The sequence below is a fragment of the Anser anser genome (assembly GCF_964211835.1).
Source record: "Anser anser genome assembly, chromosome: 18".
Taxonomy (NCBI): domain Eukaryota; kingdom Metazoa; phylum Chordata; class Aves; order Anseriformes; family Anatidae; genus Anser; species Anser anser.
Window position 1 is genome coordinate 14,534,585 of NC_139739.1, and position 27,151 is coordinate 14,561,735.

Below are 27,151 nucleotides of genomic sequence, written 5' to 3' on the forward strand. Positions count from 1 at the left end.
AAGACCAAAGGAATAACTTCAGTTTGCCTGGCTGCTGCTTGCAGCTGGAGGTGTGGGCTTGGAGGGTCTGTGCTGCAGGGCACTCTCCCGGTACCCCCTTGGAGCGCCCCAGGGCACGCCTGGCAGCGCAGGGACCGTCCCGGCCATCTTCCCGAAACCTCCAGCGCCATCCATGCTCAGGGCTTGGCCCAGATTCTGGGGAGGAAGCGTGCGGCACTGATGGCTGCTTCTCAATCACGTGGACTTTTTTATAGGGCTGTAAGCGAAGGCTGTGCAGACATCCCATCTGGGATGCAGCCTGGATCCTCGGCGACGCTGCAGCCCTGGGGCAGGAGGAGCCGAGGGGGTTTGGGCTATGCCTTTTCTTTAGGATACTGACTCCATCGCTGGGTCCTGGGATTTCTCCTCCACATCCCCTTGGCTTCCAGCTCCCTGCAGACGTGGCCAGGCCAGCTCATCTCTAATTCCCTCCCGTTCCCGTATTTACCGTCACACCAGCAACGCTCCGTTTCCTATCTCAACCTCATAAGTGGCATTGGGTCGCAGCGGGATAATGCCAGGAGATCTCTTGGCGCATCGTTTTAAAAAGCTCAGCCCCTGAACAGGGACAGCTGGCACCTCCCTGCCGGCTGCCCGCGGGCTGGGACCTTCCGAGCAGGTAATGAGCTTTCCAGGCTGGGAAGGTCGCGGCCGCTATCTGATTACTTGCCCTTCTGCTTTCATCCTCTTACTGCAACACATCAGCGTAATAAAAGAGGCGAGCCTGCCAGCTCGGGGCACGGTTTGGTTTGCACTGGTGCCGGCGGGGTTTGGGAAGGTGCAGGGAGGGGAGCAAAGGGATTTTCTTGGAGGCTTCAGCTTTGGCTGGGTTTGAAGACATCGGGGTCAGACCTGAGCGGTCCCAGCCGGCTTGGGGACGTGGGGTGGGAGCGTGGCTGGGGTGCAGGGGACCCGCACGGGGGAACGTTTATGGAGCTCGGGTGCGTGTGGGTCTGCGTGGCCGTGGCGGTGCCCGAGGGTTTAAATCCCTCCCAGCCGGTTCGGTGCTGGCTGTTGGGATGTCGGCACACGCGCCTGTCCCCTGTGTCTTCCTGCGTAGCCGTGGGACGTTTGTTCCCTCTGCTTCGCGCTGCTTCACCTGGAACGCGAAAGCTGCTGCTCCGTGCTGCTTGCTGCGGCATCGTGCTGCATCATTTCTGATGTTACCAAACTCCTCTCCCTGGATGAGACTCAAATCCTGCTCCCATCCGAAGGTTTGCTGAGAACCTGCTGAGTCAGAGCTTTTCTTGGGCAGATCCTGGTAAAACCTGGGGCCGCGTTACGGAAGCTGAAGCCCTGCTGTTGTTTGGCCAGGAGGTAACTCGACGTTCAGGTGCCATCTGCCAGCCCAAAAGAGCTGAATAAGTAACCTGTGAAATCCGAGTGGATGGAAAGATCGTAAATAACCGAGTCTTGCGGATGGTTGAAAGTCAGACCCTCAAAATTCTCCGGTTTTTAATTGTTTGGAGCTCCCCCTGCATGGCGGTGAGCACGTGCTGGGGACAGTGGGGCTCTTGGCCTTGGGCAGGGGCTGTGGCTCCCTGCGCGAGTGTCCCCCCGCTCTGTGGTTGTCACCCATCGTCCTGCCTGGCTTCTCCGTGCCTGCAGGAGTAGGGTTGGAGGTGGCTGCTTGGGGTCTGGGGGCATCCCTGTCTGTGTGAGCCCAGCTGGGGCTCCCTGGCCCCAAGGACCCCGTCTGCATTGCCTCCATCTCTGAGGAGTTTCGGGTTTGGGTTCGGACAGCCAGGGCCGGACCGTTTGCAGCCCCAAGGACACGGGGATGGCGTTTCTCCTGTGACAAGCTCCCGGCTGACATCTCCCTTCCTTCCCTCCAGGCTTGCCGCGATTTCCTGGACTTAGCGGAGACTCACAGCCGCAAATGGCAGCGGGCGCTGCAGTATGAGCGGGAGCAGAGGATCCGGCTGGAGGAGACCATCGAGCAGCTAGCCAAGCAGCACAACAGCTTGGAGCGAGCCTGCCGCGGGGCCCCGGGCAGCGCGGGCAGCACCGGCACCGCCAAGGGTGAGCCGGGACGGGGCAGAGCCACAGCGGTGGGGATGGGGAGGATGCGCAAGCAACGCTCTGCATGCCCGTTGTGTTTGTTTTTACAGAGCCTGTTGCTCCGTAATTGTCCCTCATTGTCCTGTTGCTCCTTGCTTGGGGACTTGGATCTCCCCAGACCTCAGGATGTGCTTGCAGGAGAGCGCTGTGCCCCCAGAGCTTGGCGTGCTTCTGCTATCTCAGGCTATCTTGGCAGCCTCCTCCCTTACCCTTGGGAGCATCCCAGGCTGTTGCAGAGGAAACCTGGGGTCCCCAGGGCCACCGAGGTCACGGCTGTGGGGTGGCGCTGTCCCAGCCGGGACTCGTTTGCTGTTTGCAGAAGTTATTTATTGGGCAATAAAATCTTACAGCTTTGGCGAGTAGTGCCAAATCTCCTTCCCTGCAGGAGACATTAGTTACAGCCTGGTAGCCAAAAGCTGCAAGTAGAGCCGTGTCTTATTTTAAAAGGATTTATGGACTCGAGGGAGAAGCGAGCTGCTGCTGGAGGGGCGAAGGTGGTGCCAGGGGGGTGTAGGGGAAGGCACAAATCCATCCCAACCCCCTTGCATGGGGTGATCCTGTTCCTTTGGGGGACACATAGGGACGGTGTGGGGAAGGAAGGTGCCGTACCCTGCAAACAACCGAGCAGCATGGGGCTGGGGCTGAGGCCGCGGCATCCGTCCTCGTCCCTGCACGCAGCCTCAGCAGCACTTTGCAGGATGTGCTGTCCCCATTTTGGAGCAGGCGTAGCACCCAGAGGCCCCAGGCAGGACTGGGGTCCCACGTCTCCGTGATGGGGAGGGACATGGCTCACCTCGTAAGGCCACAGTTTAATGTGAAATGGCTGCAGGCAGAGGTGGCAGCAGGCAAAAACACCACTGCGCTTGTGCTGGGAGGTTTGGGGAACGGGTGTTTTAGGGGTTGTCAGCTCTGCTGCATGCCTGGCACTGCCCTGGCTGCTCGGACAGTGACTTCATGGCAGAGAAGCAAAGCTAGTGGGACTCAGGGAGCAGCACCAGGTCTCAAAGTCCCCTCGTGTTTAATGTCTGGGGGGTGTGTGGGGTACGTGTGGCTCCTGGCTTCCTGGTGACCTCTCCCCAAGCAGCAGGGAAGAGAAATGTTTATAAGTGCGTGGCTGGAAAACCCAAGGGCCAGGAAGTCTGTCTGAGCAACACCTGAAACGTTTGGCTTTCTTTTTTCTGTTTTAAGCCAAACCGGATTTCCCAGCAGACGTGGCGATGCTGGAGCAGGAGCTGGTTGGGCAGCCTGGTGACGCTTTGGAGGTGGCCCTGAGCGTGGCACGGAGCCTTGCGTGCCTCGACCGGGGGGCAGGATGCAAGCTGCAAGGGCACGTTCTTGGTTTTAGGAGCTGGAAACCAGCACGGCATCCTCTCATTGTGGAGGGGAATGGAGAGGAGGGGTCCGTGCAAGGAAGGCTAGTGTGAGATAAGCTGTCAAGGAAGCCTGTGTTGGAGGGGACACAGCAGGAGGACACTGGGGACAGCGGTGACAGTGAGACTTGTGCTCGATGGGCTCCAAAGGGGACTGGCAGCAGCTGAGCATCTCAAACCCTTTGTGCCCACAGGGAGTGTGCAGTCCTCAAAAGGAGAGGCCAGTGACGAAGATGAAGAGACGGAGTATTTTGATGCCATGGAGGATGCACCAGCTTTTATCACTGTAACCGCAGACCCCAAGCACCACAGGTACGAGCCCCTGCCCCGGGGCCTGGCGAAGCCCCCTGAGCATGTGGCAAGAGTTTTGCCTGGTGTTGTGCTTAGGCTTTAGAGCAGCCTCCCCTCCCGAGGGGGAGTTACCCACGTGTGCACATCCCCCAGCAAACCGGCTGCCTCTGCCCTGGCCAGCTGCATCCGAGTGTGCAAAAAGCAGATGCGGGCTCAAGGGAGGCAGGAGCCTGGAGGGAGATGGCTTGGTTCTGGGAGCACCGGGCAGAGGAGGGGAGTATCTTGTCATCCTGTTCTTACTCCTCCCAGGGTATCTCTTTGGGCTAGAGGCACCTGTGGTCTGAACCACAGCCACGCTGCTGTGCTTTCTGGCAGAAGGAGAATCTGTCAGCCCCCTCTGATGCCCACACTCGGCCTCCATCACCCCGTTGCCTTCCTGGCAGCACCCTGGGTGGTGGAGGGAGATGCCCCTGGTGGTGGCGGCTGAGCAGCACTGCCCCGGCTCCTCTCTCCCCTTCTCTGCCCTTTCTCACCTTCAGCGTTTGGCCTTTTTTTCCCCGCAGGCGTTCGGGCAGTAACCTGAGCGGGGCCAGCGAGGGGCACCCCGAGGACTGGAACCTGGAGGACAGCGTGAGTCGGCTGGGCAGGGTGGGAGGGATGAAATGCAAGGAGAGGAGGAGTGAGTGCAGCTTAGACCTGTGCATCCGGTGCTTCTGCAGGTCTTTGAAAGCTCAAATCAAAGCAGCTACAATGAGTCTTGCAAAGACCTTCTGCCGAAGAAAAGGAGGCGGACCCGCATCCCCGACAAACCCAACTACAGCCTTAACCTCTGGAGCATCATGAAGAACTGCATCGGCAAAGAGCTGTCCAAGATCCCCATGCCCGTAAGTGAGCCCCGAGAGCTTGCTGCCGTGACGCAGGTGCCAAGCTGAAGGTTTGGTTTGCTGCAAAGAATTTGAATTATTGCTCCAGGTGGTCCTGCAGGTGTTGTGGCAGCACAGCAGCCTCTGCGCAGGCTGGAGAGCATGTCACCAACTGTCACACCCGTCCTGGCTGCAATTTGTTTGCTCTTGAAATTGTCCACTGCTATGAGGAGCCAGCACAGCCAGAAAGCACAAGCAGCCAGGCAGGAGGAGTCTGTCCTCAGCAGCATGGAGCTGTGCTGCTAATTGCTTTGTGGTAAATAGCTCCGATGTCATGGCCGTTGCATTAGGGTCTGTTTGAATCTGGTTGGCTCTTTGGGACTGATTCCTTCTCCTGTACTGGCTGTGGAGAGCCCTGGAGTGCCCATGTGGTGCCCAGGGCAAGCTGGAGCAGAGAGACATTGCCCGAATGTCCCCTGCAAATCCAACCACTGCAGAGGCAAGGAGAGAACCGGGGCATCTTGAATCCCTTTGTGTTCAAGGATTTCACCCAGGGGCCAGAAGGAGAGACCTTGCTGCTGATCACTTTCCCCCGTGTGAGTCTGGGGACATGATGCTGGGTGAGCAGCCCCACGTACCCTTCTCTGTTCTGTACCAGCAGCGTGTTTCATCCAGGGACTCAAAGTACGTTTACTTTCCTTGCAAAGAGCGCCCGTGCAGTGAAAGAGATGCCTGGGGTCAATTTACAGACAGCCCTTCTACCTCTGCGTGCTGCTGGGCTCACTCCTTAGGGTGAAGGCTTCCTGCAGGTGCTCAGAGGAGAGGGTTTGCTGGCAGGGGTCTGTCTGGAGAAACCCCTCTTACATGGGCTGCTGCAGAGGGTAAGTGGGGAGTGCATTTAATTCTTGCAGGTAAATGTGCCTCGTTTACTTACGTGTATGAGGCCTTTTTCCTCCTCCATTTCGAAAAGAGGAGAAGAAATCCCTGCTGTCACTGGTCTGGTCTGGAGATACGTAGCTTCCTCTGCGTAGGGGCAGGGGCATCCCACGGCTGGTTTGCACCTGGGGTGGGTTGTGCTAGCTGGTACCGACCCAGACGCAATGCTGCCCACACCAAAGCTCCTCCAAGGCCATAGCAGAAAGAGTTTTTCAGAACAAAACAGCCCTATACAGGCTGCTGCTTTGCTAGCAGGTCTTGGCCAGCCCAGTAAGCGGCGTGGGTGCCACTGCAAGTAATCTGCTTCCCCAAACCCCGTGAAATCCTGGCAAGCTTGGGAGAATATACCTTATTTCTTAGAGCAGTACCTGACACACTTGGAGAAAAAGATGGGTTTGTCTCTTCCTTGGGCCATTTCCAGCTGAGATCTGCAGCCCAGTGCTGTCCGTTAGCATTTCTGCAAAAACGTCAATATCAGATACAGGCGTGATGGGCACAGAAATAAGTTCAGGACGTGGAGTACCAGCAGCGGCGGCGCCAACAGAGAGGAAATACCTACCTCCCCTACCAATCGAACCCTTCTGGGAGCTGCTGGGCAGAGCCAAAGCCTGGCAGCGACGCGTTGTGCCTCGCGCAGCAGCCCCGGTACCCCTCAGGGCTGCAGTTCCTCCAGCCCTCTCTGGGGCAGGCGGATGGGTTTCCCGGCAAGCGTTCAACAGAGCCACGAGGGGTAAGGAAATGGCTCACCCTGGCGTCAGCTCGCTGTTAGCCCCTCTCTCTGGATCCCTGCCCTGTGCTGTGGGGAAGCAGAGGCAGGAGGGGTTTTCGTCCCAGCTGCAGCCGGAGGGCAGAGAGAGGCGTTGCAGCCCGCACGCGGCGTTTCTCTGGGAGATTTGCCCCGAGAGCAAGAAGCTTGCGGTAAGGCACCGAGGGGCCATTACATCTGCCTTCAGCGGCCATTTACATTCGCTCTCCGTATGTTTGTGCCTGGGAGCAGGGGAGGTCGCAGCTCGGTGAAGTGAAGCGCAGCCGTCTAACGAGGGCTCGCAGGCTGACAGAGCGAGGGAAGACGAGAAGGGAGCAGAGCAGCCAGCTGGGGAAAGGCTCTTTGGAAAGCCGGTCAGTTCCAGTGCAAACCAGTACAAACCACTGGTGAGCCCACTGTGCTGTGCTCCGTGGTGTGGGGTGGCTGCAGCAGGAGCTTCTCCTTCCGTGTACTTCAACCAATTCTTGGCCTTTTGGGAGCATTTCTGAGACCCCCTCTCCCTCCCTGGGGACGCGACGGATTGGAAAATCTCCCCCTGCAAACTCCGCGTTCATTCCTTCATTTTTCCTGCGAATGAACAAATCCGCAGCAGTGAAACGGAACAAAGCAGCTGTAGGGATTTTGCATTTTGAGGGGGCTAAGCTTCATTCCTCCATCAGAAGGTTTTGCTTTGTGGCTTCCTGAGCGGTGCCGATGGGAGGCCGCAGCTGCCGGCTTTTGTTCTCGAGCTGCCTGCTCCAGTGGCGGCTCTCCGGAGTTACCCCGAGCTGGCAGCGATTTGCTTCTCTGCGGATGCGCTGCTGCCCTTTCTGGGTGACTCTGTCTTTCTTGGATGCTCTAAGATCCCTCTTGTTTACAGGCTAAATCCCTGAGTGGAATGATCTGAGGTTTGTTTTCTTTAACATAAAGCGTGTAACTGGGCTTATAGAAGTGGTTCTCCCATCCTTCAACCATCTGCTCGTTCTAAAATACATTTTTTGATCTGAAATGAAAGCGAAAAGTGAATTTTGGACGGTTTTGAGGCAGAACACTTTCCACTCATGCAACAGAAAATATCTCTCTGTTCTTCTTTTTTTTTTTTTTTTGTCATGATTCTAATTCTTTTCAGAACAAATAGATTGCTAAAACCAACTGCTTTTTTTTTCTCTTTTTTTCCCCAAAGACATTTGCAGTAAGAATCCTGCCCAACCTGGCGACATACCGCAAACTTCTCCAGTTGACAAAGTGATGATTTGGGGTTGGAAATAAATGCACGGGGGGCTCTCCCGGGACAGAGCTGCCCCTCTGCCTTTTGCCCTGCGGTGCATCGCTGCTGTCGCTGCCTGCAGCTCACAAACGCGGTGTGGGTGCTGATATGCGGCTGCAGTCCCAGGAGCAGGGATGCCCCTAAATCAGGTTTTTGAGGCTCTCCCAGTCACTGGGCTGCATCCCAGAGGCGATGGAGGTGGCTGAAGGATGCCCAGGGATGCTCACCTCTACCCCTGTGCCGCCTCTTGCTCCTGGCCTGATAGATGCTGGCCAGGAGGGAGCTGGGCACCGCCGAGGCTCATTTTGGGAGACATCGGTGCCTGATTTGGAGCATGCGTGAGCTGGGACGGTGTCTGGTTAGCCTGCGGGGCTGCCAGCTCCCTGCTGGGCTGTTCCCAGCTCAGCCCAGCTGGGTACTTCAAAGCCTTCAGGCTCTCGTGGCATGGTTCAGGGAGCACGTTATAGCACGAGTCTCTTGCTTTATTTCACAATTATGTGGCACTGCAGAGGCAGCGTGTGTGCAGGGCACCCTGGCACATCCAGTCCCGTGCCGTGAGCCCTGCGCTGGGACAGCCGACGGCGTGGGATGCTGTTGGGGAGCAGGACACGGTGCTGGGGTGAAAGGCGGGTGGTGAAGTGCCCAGCTTGGCCCCTGTCCTGCTTTGCTGACCTCCCTCCTCTCTCCCTGCAGGTAAACTTCAACGAGCCGCTCTCCATGCTGCAGCGGCTGACGGAGGACCTGGAGTACCACGAGCTGCTGGACAAAGCTGTCAAGTGCGAGAGCTCCACGGAGCAGATGTGTTTCGTGGCTGCGTTTTCGGTGTCTTCCTACTCGACGACGGTCCACCGCACAGCAAAGCCATTCAACCCACTGCTGGGGGAAACCTACGAGCTTGACCGGCTAGAGGAGTTTGGCTTCCGTTCCCTGTGCGAGCAGGTGAGGCATGGGCTGCGTGCCCACCAGGCAGCAGCGCTGTGCCGCTGCTCATGTCCAGCCAAAGTAGCCCCTTCCCCAAAGGAGACCCAGCATCTCCTTGTGCTGAGCCTTCCTCCTGGCCGAGACAGCCAACGCGGTGCTCCTGGCACTGGCAGAAGCAGCAGCAAACACAACCTGAGCTATCTGCAGGAGCAGGAGCATTGTGTGGCCGTCCCAGCATTGCAGAGCAGGAGATGGGGGGAAAAAAAAGGGAAGGAGAAGAGCATCTGTCACCATGGCAGGTTTCATGGCACCCTGCTTGGGTCTGGGGTCTATGTAACATCTCAACACTTGAGCAGACAGGGAGAAGACACATCAGTGAAGCCTGCAAGCTCTGGCACAGTTCCTCCCCATTTCCGTGCATCTAATGGCTGGAAAAAGCCTCAGGATCTTGTTTCTTTCTTGTTATGCTGAAAAGTTTTAGTTTCAAAGCTTGGGGGCAACCTGAGAGCCTCTAACATCCTTGTGTGCTAACCACAGAGTGCATCTGACACATAGCAGTCAAACAGCAGGTCTTAATTAAAAACCTGGAGTGTTTAATGGGTTGAGAACTGTGTAGAAAATTGACTCCTTAATTATGTAGCATGCTTGGCTGGTGCGTCCCATCCTCCTGGGGATGGGCAGGGCCGTTTATCACCATTGCAGGCAGGACATCATATTGGTGGGGGCTCCAGGAGGTGGCTGTGCTGTATCGGGAGCAGAGCAACCATCACATCTTTCAGCTCTCAGAAGCATCAAACAAACCCACAAACCTCCATCACTCTGCAGAGGCCTACGTAGGTCCAAGACCTGCAGCACCATTGAGCAGACCGTGCCGACTGAGGGCTGTGGGTCAGTCGTTTTGTGGGGCTGTGCTTGCAAGCCATGTCTTCCAGGTGCTCAGTCCCCTTTGGCAGGGCTTTGGAGATGCTGCACTTTGTTCATACTGGGGCAGGAGCATTTTTGGTCTGGGCAAGGCCATTCAGAGAGCTCCTGAGAGGGGCATAGTATAAGGAAAGAGCCTTGCTGCTCATCTGGACACGGAGCAGCAGCAGGAGGAGACACTAGGGTCTCCGGTCAGCTCCTACCAGGTACACGTAGGTGCAAGCAAAACCACTCCATGGTAATGGCTGCTCGTTGCTCAGTGCTTTGCTCATGCAAAGCTCCAGCCCCAGGCAGAATGGCACCTCTTGTCACATCGTGTCCCTCTGTGTCCCTCCGTGTCCCTCTGTGCCACTGCGAGCTCTCTCAGCTGCGCTGGTCTGGGCGGTGATGGTGAGCTGGCTGCGCGGGGTCTCCTGGAGATGTCGCCCCTTGCAGGGACAAAAGTAAAGATGCTTCAGCAGGTGACCTCTGGAACTGACACCTCTGCTGTCACTTCATGCCATCTGCCCAGCACTGGGCAGCTGTGCTTGTCCCCAGTGACCAGTGACACCCATACAGCCTGTCCCAGTTGTGGGAGCTCGTGCCCAGGGCTGCAGCAAGCCCGGACACTGCTGACCCGAGTGTAAGGAGCTGCAGCTACAAGGGTGCGTCCCCGTCGTGCTCTGTCTGGTGCCACTCCCAGCATTAATTCACCCCTCCTGCCTCGCAGCCCAATTCCCAAACTGGCTTTATGCACAGCTGAGAAAAACGGGGGTCTCTGTTCCCCCTTATGCCACATCAGCCCTGCTCACCCTCGTGGTGGGAAGCCAGTGGGTGCCAACACGGTGGTACCAGGATACTCGATCCACCTGTTAGCCACAGGCACATCTCATCATCACGTTCTGTACAGTCAGTTTAGCAAGTTTGGTTTATTACCCCAATTTGGGCTGTGATGATGAAGCCTAGTGCTGCCTGTCAGGTACCGCCGGAGAGCCCCGACATCACTCCCATGCTTGTCATCCCTTTTCCTGTTTCTTCACCCTCCTTCTCACCACGCTTCTTTGTCCCTTTCTCCGTCCTCATCTCCCAAATAAATAACCTGCTTAACGGGATGTGCTGGCAGCGTGGGGCGGACAGACGGACGGACGCTGATCGCACTGCTCTGACTGCTTCCATTCCCTTGGGAGCAGTGGGTGCTGCTCGGCCCGCCGACCTGCTGAGCAAAGCGTTGATAATCCTGTGCCTGAAATCCAGTTATCCAAATAGGATTTTCTCCCGCCGGTGACCGTGGGGTTTAATGGAGAAGTTTTGGCTCTGCTCACGGTTGTAATCCAGCTGCTCAGGGCACTCAGGCTGTGATGACACCGGTGCGTGTAGTCTCTGAATGCAGGAGCGTGCACGTCAGCCCCAGGGTCAGACAGAAAGGGTGGCTGGCACCTCACGGGCTTTTTCTTCTCTCTTCCAGGTGAGCCACCACCCGCCCGCGGCTGCCCACCATGTCTTCTCCAAGCGAGGGTGGACGTTATGGCAGGAAATCACGATCGCCAGCAAGTTCAGGGGCAAATACCTCTCCATCATGCCTCTGGGTAGGTGACTCATGCTCAGGGGATCGGGGCTGGCTCTGAAGAGCTCCCAAGAGGTCAAAGCAGCATGCCAGTCCCGTGGGCTCCTGTAGGGCTTGATGAACACCACCCTGAGCATTGTAGGAGTACGGGTTTGTGCTCCTGGTCACAGACAATCCTGAAACACCAGCCATAACCCTGGAGGTGGAAACTATGCCAGCTGCAAAGGGAGAGCGCTTTGCTTGCTGATGAGGTGCTCAGGAAATATCCTGGCTTAACTCGTGCCAAGGTGGCACCCAGACTGGCCAGTGGGAGGTGGCGGTGGCCAGCAGACAGCCAATTTTGTACTCCTGCTTGCCCATAAATTGCTTTCTCCTTAAATGCTGTTTAAAGATCAACTTGCTGCCTGTTTCAGCCCTCTCCCCAGCAGCCAGAGGCAAGAAGCTGCCTCCCTGCAGTGTTGTGTTTGCCCTCTCCACATCCCAGGGCTGGGCAGCACACCTGGGGCTGGTCCCCTCTGCGTGGTCTCATGGCACGTTCCCGAACAGCTTCTAAAATAAGAGCTTTTGGGATCAGAAAGAGGGCACGGGACCTGGCAGGTACCACGGCTGCTTCAGCACAGCCAACCACGGGGAGGGACGGGCGCAGACCCCGTGCTGGTTTGGGGCTGACGGGTGGGCACAGGCGCGGTGCTCGGGCCTCCCTTCCTGTCCCCGCCCTGAGCCCGGGGCTCTGCGCTCCCACAGGCGCCATCCACCTCGAGTTCCACTCCAGCGGGAACCACTACGTCTGGAGGAAGGTCACCTCCACCGTTCACAACATCATCGTGGGCAAGCTCTGGATTGACCAGGTGGGTGCTCAGGCCGGCCTCGGAAGAGCGGGGCGGTGTGCTGGCCTCGCGGGGCTGGGGCTGGGATGGGTTCGGCCGTGGGGCTGCCGCGGGGAGCAGAAGTGGTGCTGCAGCTGAGGCTGATGTGCAGCTGCACAAGCGGTGACTAACGGCTCATTTGTCTCCTTGCGAAGTCTCTCACTTGCTGTGGTTCTGTCTTTTATCTAGTCTGGTGAAATAGAGATTGTTAACCATAAGTCAAAAGATAAATGCCAGCTGAAATTTACCCCCTACAGCTACTTCTCCAGAGACGTCCCCCGAAAGGTACGTAGCCAGAAATCTTTCTGCTCCTTCTGGTGGCCTGGCTCTTCCCTCTGAGCTCGGCTGGGGCTCGCAGGGTCCTGGCCCGAGGGCGGGAGGGATCCCAGCACAGGGTGAGGATCTGCACTGGCACCTTCATGTAGTGCAGCTCAGCGGGGAGGGCTGGGAGGGCAGCACTGAAGTCTGTGTCTGGGAGCTGGGCAGGACTGGATGGGCTGGAGGACCAGCTGCAGGGGCTGGGTCGGGATGGGGCCTGCCCGCTGGGTGCAGCTGGATGCTGTCCTCATGTCTGAGGCCACACAGCACCGCTTGAGTTGCCAGGTCCAGCTATTTCGTTCCCGGAGGCTGTTCTTCATCTCTGCACACCTCTTTGTCCCCTGGGCACTTTCAGAAGCCGCCAGAGCCACCTCCTGCACTTTTGTCTCTCCTTCTGCCAGGTGACGGGGGTGGTGAGCGACGCTGATGGTAAAGCCCACTACGTCATGTCTGGCACGTGGGACGAGAAGATGGAGTGCTCCAAGATAGTGCACAGCAGCCACGGCAGCACCAGCTCAGAGGGCAAACAGAAAACCGTCTACCAAACGCTGTCTCCAAAGGTCCTGTGGAAGAAGTACCCCCTCCCGTGAGTCCCATCCTGCGGCGTGGCGTGCTGGGCAGCGAGGTTTTGGGCAGCCAGGTGCTGGTTTGGGCTGAGGTTTGGTTCTCCTGACTGCTGGCTGTGGCAGGGCGAGGTGCTGGCTGCTCTGCCTCGCCAGCGAGTCCCTGTCCCATGGGTGACTTCAGCTCTCCGGGGACCAGCCCTGCTGTTGGACACCGAACCAGTGTCCAGAAGCACGAGCAGCTGGGAGACCTGGTGCTGGGGTGGTCCCCAGTGGAAAGTGCATGGCCCTTGGTGCTGAGCTGTCCCCTTCTGCAGGCTCTGGTCTGGCAGTTCTTGGGTTGGGTTGTTTCGTGTTTCGGCTGTGTGATACTGGAGCTCGTAGGCTTTGTTTTTAGCTCCCCCACACCAAAGCAATAGAGGAGGGGTCTGTGCTCCCCCCTGAGCTCCCCGAGAGGCATCCCTGACATCTTCACTTAGGGGGTGGGATGCAGGGCTCCCCTTAAGCGTGCTCCACACAAAGCGTTTTGGGGATCAGAATAATAGACACAGCAGCTTTGGTGGGCTGGGGTGAAACACCGGCACCTGAAGGGATGGGAGCTCTGCTCGAGGCAGGCACCACCTCCGCGGTCCTGACCGCAGCTCTCCGGCTGCAGGGAGAACGCCGAGAACATGTACTTCTTCTCTGACCTGGCCCTCACCCTGAACGAGCCCGAGGAGCGGGTGGCCCCCACGGACAGCCGGCTGCGCCCCGACCAGCGGCTGATGGAGAGCGGCCGCTGGGACGAGGCCAACGTGGAGAAGCAGCGGCTGGAGGAGAAGCAGCGGGCCGTGCGCCGCAGGAGGGAGGCCGAGGCCGTGGAAGCCCTGGAGGAAGGTGGGATGCGACGGGATGGATGCGGGACAGGGAGGAGGGGGTGCCGCGGGGAAACCCTGCTGGGTTTGGGGAGGAAGGACCGAACCCTCATCATCTCCGTCCCCGCGCAGGGAAGGACTACGAAGGCTACATCCCGCTGTGGTTTGAGCGGAAGGTGGATCCGGTGACGGGGGAGCTGATCTGCGTGTACAAAGGCGGCTACTGGGAGGCCAAGGACAAGCAAGACTGGAGCGTGTGCCCCGATATCTTCTGAACTGCTCTGCCTGCTCCGGCCTGGCCGGCCCTGGGCGCCTCTGCAGCAGGACAGACAGAGGGACAGCGAGGACATGCTGGCAGCATCCTGCCGGCAGGTGACAGTGCAAATAAACACACACACACAGACACACACTCATGCAGAAATCTGAAAAAGAAAATCTAAACAGGGATTCCAAACCTATTTTTTTATGCACTAATAAAAATAGCATCCTTTTTTTTTTAATGGTGGCTTTTTCAGCTACTGATTAGGAATATGGACACGAGAATCTGGTTTGTTTTTAGCCTAGTATATTTATTGCTATCAGGAGTTGCTGCCTCTATCTTTCAATGCCTCAGCTGTATTGGCTGAGACGTCAACTTCCAAAGATGCTCGCGTCGTGGGGATGCCGTGCATTTGTGTGAGCTCTTTCTTTGACTTTTTTTTTTTTCCTCATTTGTGCGTGGACTTTAAGGAGATTTAAAAAAAAAAAAATCTGCTTCTGGTTCAGGTTCCTTCAAAGTCAAACACAAACAACTCCAAATCTGCTCAGAAAACACTGGGGGCTGTGGCCGAGGCGCTTGTTCCTGGAGGCTGCTGGTGGTTCCCGCAGTGCCCGGTCATCCCAGTAATACCAATCAGGACATTTCAGCTGGTGACCATTTTTCCTTTTTGTTTTCACTTTAAAGAAGCCTTTGAGCAGATTCCCCATGGTCTGCTGTGTTTAGTCAAGGTTTGGGACTGTCTTTAACGTGATGCTTTGTGATTGGAGTGAGGTTTGGTTTGGTTTTCCCGTACCTGCATCCGAAGGGGGCTGAGACAGCGAGCTGCAGGTGGGGTGTGAGGAGGTGCTTGAGCACAGAGTGAAGAAATTTGTCGCCCAGTGAAGCTTTGGGGCTTGCAGACCAGCTCTCAGCTCCGAGTCTCAGCAGGACTGACGGGTGGCAGGAGCTCTGCTGTCAGAGAGGCTCCCGGGAAGCAGCGTTTGTCCTGCTTTCCCCTCCCTGTGTCTTCCCCAGTTTGCAGGTTTCAGGTCATGGCTAGAACACCCCTCGTGCTGCTGGATGAAAACAGCAGGATTCCTGCAGCTCTTCTCCTGGAAGAGCTGAGCAAGTCCTGCAGGTGATGGGTGAGGACCAGCAGTGAGCGATGCTTGGGCACTGGGCATGCCTGGTCCCCTGGTGCAGAGCAAGGACCCAGGAGATGACGGACAGATCCAGTGGATCCTGCCGGGACAGAGGGAATTGGAGGTACCTGCACACCTGCCTTTGCCTCCTTAGATTTCATTTTTGGTGTCTTCTTCTTTGGGTGTTCATCGTATCACGCTGACTGCTCCCTCCTGCGGGTCAGAGGCCACCTGTAGCCGGACTGTCACATCCACATCGGAAGATAATTAGCAATAATAAACTTTGAGGCAATGGGAACTGGAAACGCCAGGCTGCACACGGAACACTTATGCAATCAGGTTCCTCTTACCATCAGTCTCCTCCTGGTCAGCTTCTCCAGCACCTCCATACCTGTTATTTACAGCAAACCCATGTGTACAGTATATATAGACCCCGTATGGCGTAACAGTAGTGAGTGGCTATTGGAGTGGCAACACCCGCTGATCTCAATGTACCCCTTAATCTTATTTATTTGCTTCTAATTTATATATATATATATAAATACATAAAAAAATTATTTTGCTTAAATTTCTATGGTATACAATAGATAAAAAATGATGAAGACAGAAGCGTCTGTCTGAGTTTTTGTAGTACGAGTACGGCCATTTCCCTAGGCTTGTCCCGAGGTAGGGTGTAGGGGTGATGGTGATTTGTTCCCGAAGCAGAGAAGCAACATTTTGCTCCAAAGCTCTTCATTGACCCAAAGTGCCGCGTGAGGTTGGCCACGGCTGGCACAAGCTGCGCCATGTCCCGTCCTGGGGCCGGGAGGAGGCTCCGTGCCCAGCTGCGCTCAGGACAGCAGCAGAAGTGGCACGGGGTGGGTTGCTCCACTGGGTTTTGTAAAATGGACTAGAGATTGAGCACTTCCAAATGCCTTATTTTCCTTGTGTTGTCAATGCGAGTGTTACGCCAGGGCTGGGAAGGGCGAGGAGCTCCGGGCTGTCCCAGGACCTGGACCCGAGCGTCCCCGTGGCAGAGGTGACGTTGCTCAGGGAGTGCTGGCACCGAGTGTCCTGCTGGGCTCTGGGACACTGGGAGCTCCTCTGCGATGTTCCCCCCGATGTCTCTCCAAAAATCACCGTCACGGACACTACACAGCTTAGCAGAGCCTGGGGAGTGTGAGGAGCAACCCCAGAAACAGCAATCCCTCATTTTTTAGGCTAATTTTAAAAACTGCAGTATCTTCCAGAGATCGTTTAGCGGCAACCCTTAATCTGAGCACCATCTCCTGGTCTTTCTACCCGCCTCCCCCCCCTCCCCCCCCAAGAAAAGATAATTTAATGTCATTCTACTGTAAATGCTGTTGAATGTATTTCTTTTTGAACAATATGTTGTGAGTGATCCCTCTTCTCCTACACAGTAATAAAACTTGGATTCGGGAGTTTTAAAAGGCGCAGTGCTGAGGTTATCGCTTGCCCCCCCAAATCTGCATGCGGAGGTCCTGGGGGAGCCCCGAGGTGGGCACGTGGTGGGCGAGGGGTCCGGGGAAGGGACCACCGGAGGTGGCCCGGAGAAGAAGGTTGTCCAAGGGGAGGAGAACTGTGGGAGGGGGACATGGGGTGGAGGCCCAGAGACAAGGAGACCCAGGGAAGGGTTGTCCATGGAAGAAGGAGGATCAGGGGCGAGGCTGCCCTGGGGAGGAGATGGTCCGGGGGGCAGGAAGCGGGGCCAGGGGAGGAGGTGGCCCAGCGGAGGTGGTCCAAAGGAGGAGATGGCCAAGGGAAGGTGGCCTGGGTAAGCAGGGACAGGAGAGGTGGCCCAGGGGAAGAAATTCTCCAGGGATGGTGGCCCAGAGGAGGAAGAGGAGCAGGGTAGGGGTTGCCCAGGGAGGCAGGAGGGCGGGGGGAGGCGGGGAGATGGCCCAGCAGAGGTTGTGCAGGGGAGGAGGACCAGGCTGGGAGGGACGGGAGAGGAGTCCCAGGGGATGGCTCCCAGGGAGGAGGCCCAGCAGAGGCGGAGGAGGCCCCGGGGCCGGAGCTGGGAGGGGGAAGCCCAGGGCAGGCCGAGACTTGGCCGGGCCACCGCGACGTTGCCAGGTGACAGACAACAGCGCGCAGCCCTGCCGGTGCCGTGCCGTGCCGAGAGGAGCCCCCTGCCCGCTCTGGGTGCAGGCAGCGGGGCGAGGGGCCAGCAGGGCCCAAACACCCCGGTGGCCTGGCCCTCAGCTCCGGCAGGTGGGTGAGCCTGGCTGCCTCGTTCTTGGCACGTTCACTCTGAAGCCTAATGAGCACGCTGAGCCTTCGAGGGCAGAAGCCGCGCAGCGTGGAGCTGAGGTGTGGGGGGCCGGAGGGGGCGATGAAGCACCAACAGCGGGGTGCTCCGGCCCTCACCCACCCGCAGCGCCAGGGCACTGGGGCACACGGCAGAGCCTGCGACACCTCTCCCGATGCCTTTGACATCTCCAGGATGGCTGGTGAGTGGGGACAGGGATCCTTGCAGCCGCTGGCAAGGACGATGCGCAGGGCATTATGCAGCTGTTACCATTTAAATAAAACAACAGCGCACCACAGAGCCCAAAATAGCAAACGCTAGAGAGCAAAAGGGCACCCTGGGATCCCGCAGCTGACACACAAACGTTGCTGGAAGGGTGAGTGCTGGGGCTTCGCTGGTGCAAAGGGCACGTTGGGACCGGGAACCTCACATCCAGCGGTCGCTTCCTTGTCGCAGCAGTGGAGCTTGCAGCATCCTGCCCGTGCGTCCTGTGCTGAGCTGTGCTGCTTTGCGGTGCCTGAAAAATTAACCTGCCCCCCCCCCCCCCCCCCCCCCAAGAAAAAGCCATGTAACAGCGTTTTCTTTGTCCCTCTTTTGGAAGCAGCTCAGGGTCGGGCTCTGGCTGGGGAGGCTCAGGGCGCTCCGCTCTCCCATGGTGCAGAGCCGGCGGGACGTGGCTCCTGGAGGCAGCGTCGGGGCGACGGGAGCAGCTCCAGCTCTGTCTGCACCGAGGACTTGGCTGCCGCATTTTGGGAGGGCATGGTGGAGCCCGCAGTGTTCTCCGAGGGGGAGGAGGACGAGGCCCTCTCTTTCCCTACCGAGGACGATGGCGATGGGCAGGATGCGTCCCTCTCCCTGGGACCAGGCTGTCCCTGGCGGGACACGTCCCCATGGCTGACGAGGAGGGAGAGCCTGGAGTCCCTGGGAGTGAGGATTTCCAGGCTGAGCCAGATCAGTGCTGGGACAGCCCGAGGGGGTCCCTGCCCTGCCCCCTCCGAGGGGGACACGGGGCATCCCTGGAGACCCCCAGGCAGCTCGGCCAGCAGGAGCGGGGCTGGGACCGGGGGACACCCCAGGAGCAAGCCCACGGAGACCAGACATCAGCAGCCAGCAGCTGTCCGGGGGTGGCAAGGAGGAGACGCCGCCCTCACAGTGGAGAAGGAAGGAGGTGGCAGCAGGCAGAGGGGAGCTCGCTGCTCGTCTCACCGTGAGTCGGGGCTGGCCCCGGGGTACAGGGGCTGGAAGAGGACGGGGGGACCAGGATCAAGCAGGGCACAAGGGAAGCGTGGCAGGGGCTGGGGCTGGGATGTCCTGGAGGGCCCACACAGGAGATGCGATGGCAGGAGCCAGCCCTCACTTGCTCATGGGGTTTGTGGTGTCCCCCCAAAACGCCGTGTGGTCCTGCAGGTACTGAGGCAGCAGCGGGACCCTCCGGCAGATGCAGCCCCCACTCCAAGGTGCTGAGCTTCGTGTCCTGCCCAGGCGGAGTGACCCAGCCCCAGTGGCAGCGCGGGAGGCTGGCAGCTGTCCTGTCCCACAAGGTACCCATGGGCACAGCAGGACGGGCGGGTTGGCTGCTGCCATGCGGAGGGGACACGGCTGGGATGTCCTCGTCCCCGAGTCCCACGCAGGACCTGGCAGCAGACCTTGCCGGTGGCCATAGGAAGGCTCAGCATGCGGACATTTATCAAAGAAATGAATAATTGCAAATGAAGACCTGAAGGAAAACCTTCCAGTACTCAAGAACAGTTCATCATTGTGAAAGTCGTTACCTTTATCAAGTTAATTAGCTGTATAAGTGCTGGCTGCATGCGGCAGCACTTCCCAAGGGTTTGTGGGTCGGTGTCACTCATCCATGTCCATCTCCATCCCTCCAGCTGGTGTCGCTGCGCGGGGCCCTGCGGAGGAGCCAGGAGAGGACGCAAGAGCTGGGAGCTGGTGCTCAGGGGACCTGGAGAGAAGGGGAGAGAGGCAGGTGTGCTGCAGCCCTCAGGGATTCATCCTGCTCTGAGGCTGGAGCCACAGCCCTGAGGATGGGGCTGAAACGCCAAAGGGTCCCATGGGTGGGCTCCGGGGTGTCCCGGTGGGAACATGGGTGATGCCGTCCCTGCAGCAGGGCTGGCTGGGCGCCGCTGGCATGGACACAGGACCAGCTGGACCTGGAGAAGGTGGTGGGCACCCCAAGTTGGGTAAAGCAGGGTGGGGGCTGGGGGGGCTCTGGGTGAGCTGGGGGACAGCAGGGTGAGGGGCTGGGCTGGCCAGGGCTGGCCAGGGCTGCGGCTACACGGGGAGGAAAGCGCGGAGCTGCTTCTGTGTGGAGGAGGTGGGAAGTGGAGAAGAGGGGGGGTCCTGTCTCAGCAGGGGCTCTCAGAGAGGCTGTGATGGGGGCACGGGGCAGGCACGAAGGGCAACGTTGGCTCTGCGAGACGAGAAACTGGAGCTGCAGGAGGTCGGTGCGTGCTGTGGGTCTGGGGCTGCGTGGGACAGACCCGGGGATGGAGGGAGCGGGTCCCTTGTCAAGGCCAAGCCCCTCATCCAGCCACCTGCGTGTCCCCTGTTGGGGTATGGCCAAGTTCCTAAAACAGTTTAAAGAGAGAGGATCCGTGGGGAAAAGCAGCCCTGTGGCTGTGCCCGGGCCTGGCTGGTTGGGCTGCAGCCTGGGAGTTCCCTCGCGGTGCAGGCAGGGCTTGCAGCTCCTGCAGTGCTGGCACGATGCTGGTTGCTGCCGTGCCCGCGCTTCCCACCCAGCCTGAGCCAGCGTTGGGGGGACTGCACATGGGAAGTGCCTTGCTGGGCCTGGGTGACGTGTTGGGGTGGCCCCACGGGGTGGGGACCCATCTCTTCGTGCAGAGGCTCCGCGAGCTGCAGCATCGAACCCGCTCCCTCCTGCGGCAGCGGCTGGAGACCCTGGAGCGGCTCCGTGTGCTGCTGCGGGAGGAGAAGGCGGCTGCGCCTCGGCAGCTCCAGGAGGCTATGGAGAAGGTCAGGGAATGGAGAGGGGTGGTGGCAGTGCCCAGTGATTGTGTCACCTCCTGTGTGCCCCGGGTGGGGACAGGGACACGTCCCCATGGGAGCTGGTAGCTCTGGGGCAGGGTCTGCTCCCTGGCAGTGCCACAGGGAGGGTGGGCTTTGGACAAAAATAACTAGAGAGCAGCCACAGTTGCTCCTCCATCAGCCCCAGTGATGCAGACGGGTGGGCGCTCCTTCTCTGCTCAGCAGTGAAGTAGTTGGGATCCATGGCAGGCATCAGCCCTTGGGGAAATCTTGGTTCCCCGTCCCTGGTGCCCGCAGCTTGGCAGTGGGGATGTCTGCCGCAGAGCGGAGCGGCTCCTCTCCGCCACCCTCTTACCCCATCTGTGGGCTGCAGATGAGTGGGGCCGTCTGTGCATCTGTCCACGTGCAGGAGCAGGACTGGAGGCAGCAGCGGGCCCGGCGGCAGAAGCGGGAGCATCTTCACCGGGAGAAGGCGGCAGCGGTGGGAGGCCTGGAGGAGCCGCTGGCCCAAGTGAGTGCCCTGCAGGAGGCAGGGATGTGTGGGGTGAGACCCCCCCCTCTTTGTCCCCCCTGTCCTGTCCGAACCGGGACTGAAGACGCCGCCTGTGTGCAGAGATGGAGCCAACGTCCGCGCCTCCGCTCCGCTGCCTCCCAGTCCCCGAGCACCGCGCCCTGCCACCAGCAGCATGGCCCTGGGTCCCTGGGTGTCCTGCACCATGTCCAGCGCTGCCTGCAGGAGCTGCAGGTGGATAAGACACACCGCACAGGCAACCTGGAGAACCCCAAAGTCCTGGGAAGAGAGCTGGGCACCGCAGCAAGCGAGGAGGAATGGGGACAGCCTGGGACAGGGGACTCGCCCTCCACCGCAGCCTCACCCAAGCAAGAGGTGCAGAGCTCCACTGCCAAGCACTCCAAGGGGGGTTGTTTGTAACCTAGGGACTTTGGGCAGATCCCATCACCATCATGTGGGGTTAAGGGACGCTGGGGTCATCTGAGGATGGCTAAGGGACCTGCTGGCGAGGGGACACCTGCTGGTGATAGAGCCACAGAGGTCCTAGCGAAGTCCTCCTCTGGGTTTGCTTGGACCAGGCCTGGGGTCCCTACACACCTCTTCCCACTCTGCAGCTTCTCCTCTGCTCTCCTCAGCCTCCAATCTCCTACCCTGGGATGTGGCCATGGGACACAGCTCAGGCAGGCTGGCAGTGGCATTTCCCTTTCTGTGCCACCACGCTCATCAGTTCTGGCTCTTCCTCCCTTGCAGCAGAGGTTCCTGGTACCAGACACCTCACGCCCCAGCAGGAGCAGCAGGAGGAAACACGACTGCAGGAGGTCGTCTGCTGTGACAGGGACTTGGACTGGGGCACAGAGGTGCTGAGACATCCCTGGCTGCTCCATCTCCCTGTACATGCCCAGAAGAACCAGCCATAAAGCTGCTGGACCCTCCCTTTGCAGGACGTTTCCCACAGACCTTTCCAAATGGAAACTTCCCTTCGGGTCCTCCTGGTTGTGCTCCTTTCCAGAGCTGGTGGCTGAGGGACATTTGTCTTGGGTGCGATTGGAACGGGTCTGGGTCTCCACCAGGCCATTGCCCAGGTCCAGCCAGGCCAACATTGGAGCCCTACCAGCATCTTTACTTTCTTTGCATTCCATAAGGAACTTGGGGTGGTGACGTCCCTACCACAGGGGTGGCGGTGGAGTGGGGCTGGGGAGGATGCTCTGGGGTTGGGAAGAGACGTGGGGAAGGAAAAGAGGGTGCAAGGGCTGGAAGAAGGCTTGTGCCTTTCCAGCGCAAGGTGGAGGCTGAGGCCACGCACACTTTGCAAGCAGGATGTGGGCTCCGAGTTGGTGAATCCTGCACCCAGAAGCCAAAGCATTTCAGGTGGAAAACAAAGTCTTCAGCTGGCAAGTGCCTGGTTGGCAGGAGGCAGGTCTGGCAGGCAGGAGGAAGGGGGCTCAGGAGATGTCTCATGCACTGGGTGCCCCAGGGGAGCTCAAGGGTCTGGCAGCAGGTCCCTGGGCTGGGCTGGTTTGGTGTCTCCATGAGACTGAGCTTCCTGCAGAGCCTGGTCCTGGGTGTGAGAGAGGAGAAATCTGGCTCCGGCTCCCTCCAGCTGCCCCAGGCAGCTCGGCCCCTGCTCCTGGAGCTCCAGGTGTTCCCAGGCAAGCAGGACACGGCCACACAGCCAAGCCGGGGGCACCACACCAGCCCCGGGATGGCTGCAGGCAGGAACACTTAATGGAAAAAAAAAAAAAAAGGAAAATTGAAAATTTTTCTGTTTAAAAGCTTTCGTTCCATTTGAAAGAGGAGAAACCTTTTTCTCAGTCTTTGCGCATCACATTGGAGAAAATACTGTTCTTAATTTGCAGGAGAATGTCCAAGGAGAGCTCTTCCCCTTGCAAGGGGGGAAATGAGAATTTCTTGCAGCACTCGATTATGCTGCGCCTCCTGCCAGGGGAAGAGAGGGAATGAGAAGAGCAATATTTGTATGCTTTCTTTCCAATTAAAATAAAAGTGTTTTTCATTATATTTTTCTGGAATGTTGGACTGGGGAGGGTTCTGAAATTACCTATGATGCCCATCCCTTGCGAAGTTATTACATTTTTTTTCTTTAATTTTCACAAAGAGAACAGTGGTGAAAGTTACCTTTTTTTTTTTTTCTTTTCTTTTTTTTTTTTTTTTTTTTCCTGAATAGCTTTTAATTAAAACCCAAAGGCTTGCAAGGCCCCATGGATGCCTTTGCAAGCAGCAGCCTGAGTTTCTTGGTCAAAGCACAGGTCCATCACCTATCCCTTAGCAGGAGGCTGGTGCAGGGCTGGCTCCCAGCTCCTTGGGTGGTCACAGCAGCATTTCCATCGCTGTCACTCTCTGTTACATGCATGGAGGTTTTGACCTCGGGGGGACCTTCATTGACTTCTCAGGCTTGAGTGCTCCAACGCATGTGGCTGTCGGGGCACACAAACGGGGCCGGTTTGTCACCTTCTGCTTCTCCAGGGAGGGCTGCGAGGAGGTGGGGATGATGGATGGGAAGGGTGAAGGATCAGCGGGAGGCTTGCAGCTTGCATGGTGAAAAATGCTGGCTTGTGTGGAAGAAAGGGTGTGAAATTGCCGGGTGTTGAGGGGAGAGTAGGACCTTGGATATTCTTCTGGTCCTCTCCTTGGAGGACCCGTTGGTGTAAGGAACAGCTCTGGTCTAGAAACAAACTCTTTGAACCCCTTTTTTTTTAAGGATTTATTTATAGACTGGTGAAAACGTTTGCTCAGCACATTGGAACTGCTCAGAAAGTGATGCGAATCTGCACCGAATGAGAAAAAAATACAGAAGTGCTGCCCCTTGCCTGCTGTGCATTGCGAAATGGTTCTCCAGGTGAGGTGACCTGCAGTGTCCTCCATCATCACAGGAGCTTTGGTCCCAAGGGCAGCCCACGGCAGCGGTGCTGCCTGCCTGGACTGTGCCTCCCCCCTCCAACCACCTTATTTTTATTCTCTGCTGCTTGGCACCAGCTGAAGCCTCTGTTTGCCTTTGCTTGTTTTCCTTGGTGTTTTTCGGCTTGGGACGAAGCCTGGAGCTCTGCTTTCACAGGGTCTGGTGCAGGGGACCAGGGTCTGCAGGAAAATCTCCCCAAAAACATCCCCGTGTTCCAAAGGCTTTGCTTGCTGCGTGCCACCTGCAGTTCCAGGCAAACCCGTGCTTCTGAGGGTGCAAAGGAGAGCATGTTCTCCAGAGAGGAGCATCTCGTGGTTATCAGTAAGGGAAGGATCTGGTGGCAGTACAGCGTACGGTGACAGCACCAGGTATGCGATGTTTTTTTATCTTTACCTGCCGGATGGATCACAGTTTTCAGGGTTAATCCTGAAAACTCGTGTGGGCTGTGGTATGGCAGGGGCTCTTCTCATTGCTGGGTGTGTGTAACACGGAGGAAGTTTAAATGCAGTTTTCCTGGCTGTGTCTCTACGAATTGCCCCGTGGAGGGGCTTCCTTCCCCTCTGTGGCACTGGAGGTGGCCGTGGGTCCTGAGCTCAGGCTGGGGACGAGGTGGTCACCACCCTGTGCTTTCCTGCCCCTCCTCCTTGGTCATCATCTGCCCTCCACAAACAAGCACCACTGCGACATCCCTGTCTGTGTGGGTTCGCAGGCACTGACAAACCTCCTCCTTTGGGATTTTGGGCTCTGCAGGGGCAGGTGAACACTGGCGGGATTATGCTGGGGGGGCTGAGAGCCATGGGGTGGGCACGAGGACATGCCATGTCCATGGGGACAAGGGCAGTGGGAATGGCCGTGGTATGCGCCAGGTCCTGCAGAGATATCAGGGACCTGGGGGCAGAATGGCCCTGCCGGAGGGGATAGATGGGTTGTGACCTGGTGGTGATCCCTGGGGAGGAGCCCGCGGGGCTGCCCCCCTCTGTGCTGAGCTCACCACCTCCATGCAGAGCCAGGCAGGCCTCCCCAGCTGCCGCCAAGTGCAAATGCACGAACCCAGCCTTAATGCAGAGGTATCGGCAGCTCAGCCCGATACCCTCACCTCGAGCTGCCAGGTCTGCGACTCCTGCCGCAACGTTTTGATTTGGTCTGAGGCAGCGATAACTCATATTTATTTGCGGGGAAAAAAAATAGTCGGGAGCTACATGAAGCTAAATGAGGTCTCTTTATCTGATCTGATGCTGCAGTGCGATGCACCCTTTCAAATGGGACCTGAGCACTCCCACGGTGCAGATCTGCGTGGAGATGCAGAGCTCGTGGTCCTGCAGCAGGGCTGGGCTCCTGGGGGCTGATTTAATGCGTGCCTGGTAGAAGCCTTTAATGAACAATGAGAGGCAGTGGATAGAGTAAGACCGTAGTGCTTTTCTGTTTTGAAATATTTATATACTTTTTTTTTTTTTCCTAGTTTTGACCATTTTTTAATGCTCGGGTGCTGGCAGGGACCTGCTCGGCACCAACTCCTGCCCTGCTCGGGGCTGATGCTGTTGGCATTGCCTCTGCTGCCTCCTGCGCTGGATCCGGCCGCTTTGCTTCGCGTTGGAGCCATCCAGAGGACGGCAGGGAGAAGAAGCTTGGCAGAAGGAGCCGACTTCCCCGCGTGTGTCGGGAACGATGTTGGCTCCAGGAATAACGCTGGAGAGGCGCAGGGCACGCGTGTGAATGCCTAGGACCGCTCTTCATGCAGGAGTCAACATTTCCCTGATTAAAAAGCCACTGAGCTTCCAGGCCGCTTGGTGGCAGGGAAAACCTGAGCTGAATGGAGTCTCACGGGACCCCAGCTCCAGCGCTGATCACAGCCAGGTTTTGGGCATGCTTCTTTGGGCGTCGCTTGCTTTTGAAATCGGGAAGTGGAAAAAGAAAAGCCTTCCCTGTCTGCGCGGGGTAACAAAGCCTTGTAGAGATGTGATGAGCTCTTAAACCCTTCATCTTTTTGGCTTCTCTGTGTTTAAAACCCTGCCTGGAGCAGGGCGGCTTGTGCTGCCGCAGCCCTCCAACAGGCAGCAGCATGCCCCTACCTCCTTTACACCTGCAGAAATGGTCGGAAAAAGCAATTTACAGGGGTTACAGAGGACTCCAATAATATAGCCCATTTGTGCTGATAATATGCCTGGCTATTTTAAAATCTTCTGTAATGACGGAGCCTTTGCAGAGGCAGCAGAGAAGAAAAGTTCCTCTCTTTTACATTTAAAGACTGTTAAGTACAGTGTTAAGTGTTAAGACTGTTAAGTGCCACCACTGCTTTGCAAGCTTTTATAAGTAGCTTGTGTGTTAGCCAACAGCTAGAAAACTGCGTGCACGGGAGTGATGGAGTTAAATGATTTCCTTATTTATTTATTTTAATTTTGATGTTTTGTGGCGTCTGTGCTGAGTTCTGTCTTCCTCAGCAGGCAGGGTTATCCCACGTAAAGATGTGTTCCCCAAAGATTAGTGTCTATGTGACGGAGACACTGAGTGCTGAAAACTCCCCAAATCCTGGAAACGGTGACGCACACTGTGCGATATGGAAGAAAATGCTGGGTTATAGCTGAATACCATTTTTAAAAGTTATATAAAAATAGCAGCTGGAGATGCTGAATTAGTATGGATGTGGAATTGGTAGTAATAAAGGACCAAGGGTGCTTTTGGGAGACTCTTATGCTAAGGAAAGGCCTGAAGCACAGAAATGGTTATCTCCATCCAGTATTATTAGAATTAGAATATTAATAGAATGGAATGGAATAGAATGAAATGGTTAGAGTAGGACAGGACAGGACAGGACAGGACAGAACAGAACAGAACAGAACAGAACAGAATAGAATAGAATAGAATAGAACAGAACAAAACAGAACAAAATAGAATAGAATAGAATAGAATAGAACAGAACAGAACAGAACAGAACAGAACAAACCAGAACAGAACAGAACAGAACAGAACAGACCTTTGCTGAGATCTCCCCAGCCCTGCCCTCGGTGGAGGCCACGAGCCTCCGAGCGGTGCAGCTGAGGCTCACGCGTGCGGGAAATGAATCGAGGCCAGACTGCTACTCGAAAATGTGATGTTTTTCTACTATCAGCGGAGATGCCTACCCACAGCAGTGCTGCTTAGCTGGAAGATTACTTGCCTTCCGCTTGAGTGATTTTGTGTGTTTTTATGGAGAGTGCTCACCCATTAGAGATATTTACTTACGGAGAGCGTCTCCTAATGCCTGGGGATTGCAGATACTTGTAGTTCCTGGCTGATATATTTTCTTTGCACTGATTAAGTTCTCCCTCTGAGGAAGGCCGGGTAATCAGTGGCGTCCCCACCTCACGTGAACAAGTCCTTCCCGATGCAGGCAGGGAAGTGAGGAGCAGTCGTGTCAGGCTAACGATGTCCCAGTGAGGCTGGAGACATCTGGGTAATCAGTGGCATTTGTCACCAGGGAGATGTCGTTCCCACTCTTCTGCCAGAGCTGCTGGTGAGGGTAATTAGCTAGAATTATTGCACAGACATGTGGGGAGCTGTTCAGTG

General features: G+C 57.2%; 2 protein-coding genes across 24 annotated transcripts in view; both read left to right on the forward strand.

Moving 5' to 3' along the window:
- The window catches only part of OSBP2 (oxysterol binding protein 2), a 96,584-nt gene extending 80,216 nt beyond the window's left edge, over window positions 1-16,368 (forward strand). For all 9 annotated transcript variants that reach the window (XM_083804497.1, XM_083804498.1, XM_083804499.1 and 6 more), the window contains 11 exons: window positions 1,875-2,061; window positions 3,665-3,782; window positions 4,325-4,391; window positions 4,481-4,645; window positions 8,266-8,511; window positions 10,859-10,979; window positions 11,702-11,805; window positions 12,013-12,108; window positions 12,543-12,727; window positions 13,360-13,580; window positions 13,691-16,368. In XM_083804497.1, the coding sequence (XP_083660623.1) occupies window positions 1,875-2,061; window positions 3,665-3,782; window positions 4,325-4,391; window positions 4,481-4,645; window positions 8,266-8,511; window positions 10,859-10,979; window positions 11,702-11,805; window positions 12,013-12,108; window positions 12,543-12,727; window positions 13,360-13,580; window positions 13,691-13,833 (1,653 nt within the window). In that variant the 3' untranslated portion in view covers window positions 13,834-16,368. The remainder of the gene's footprint in view (window positions 1-1,874; window positions 2,062-3,664; window positions 3,783-4,324; window positions 4,392-4,480; window positions 4,646-8,265; window positions 8,512-10,858; window positions 10,980-11,701; window positions 11,806-12,012; window positions 12,109-12,542; window positions 12,728-13,359; window positions 13,581-13,690) is intronic.
- A 90-nt stretch (window positions 16,369-16,458) lies between these two features.
- LOC310883711 (uncharacterized protein) lies at window positions 16,459-26,441 on the forward strand. 15 transcript variants are annotated; one of them, XR_014573676.1, is made up of 12 exons: window positions 16,459-17,391; window positions 17,791-18,396; window positions 18,597-18,730; window positions 19,067-19,164; window positions 19,531-19,642; window positions 20,040-20,171; window positions 20,593-20,694; window positions 20,797-21,069; window positions 21,445-21,551; window positions 23,411-23,548; window positions 23,744-23,976; window positions 25,068-26,441. XR_014573676.1 is itself a non-coding variant. In XM_083804515.1 (11 exons), exons 1-11 carry the CDS (start codon window positions 17,365-17,367, stop codon window positions 21,850-21,852), a joined length of 1,935 nt encoding a protein of 644 aa, XP_083660641.1. In that variant the 5' UTR covers window positions 16,459-17,364; the 3' UTR covers window positions 21,853-22,842. The 15 variants fall into 15 exon arrangements, 13 of the variants coding, with proteins under 13 accessions (XP_083660641.1, XP_083660634.1, XP_083660635.1 ...); XR_014573677.1 differs by having other exon boundaries at window positions 23,765-23,976; XM_083804515.1 differs by lacking the exons at window positions 23,411-23,548; window positions 23,744-23,976; window positions 25,068-26,441 and adding exons at window positions 17,541-17,670; window positions 21,636-22,842 and having other exon boundaries at window positions 17,794-18,396.
- The last annotated feature ends 710 nt before the right edge of the window (window positions 26,442-27,151 follow it).

Bases quoted from the DNA above. Each gene is read 5' to 3' on its own strand.
- LOC310883711 (XM_083804506.1), top strand. From the start codon at position 17,202: ATGAGCACGCTGAGCCTTCGAGGGCAGAAGCCGCGCAGCGTGGAGCTG. The intron at 17,392-17,790 runs GTGAGTGGGGAC...CTCTTTTGGAAG, and splicing joins TGACATCTCCAGGATGGCTG to CAGCTCAGGGTCGGGCTCTG. The intron at 19,643-20,039 runs GTGCGTGCTGTG...CTCTTCGTGCAG, and splicing joins ACTGGAGCTGCAGGAGGTCG to AGGCTCCGCGAGCTGCAGCA.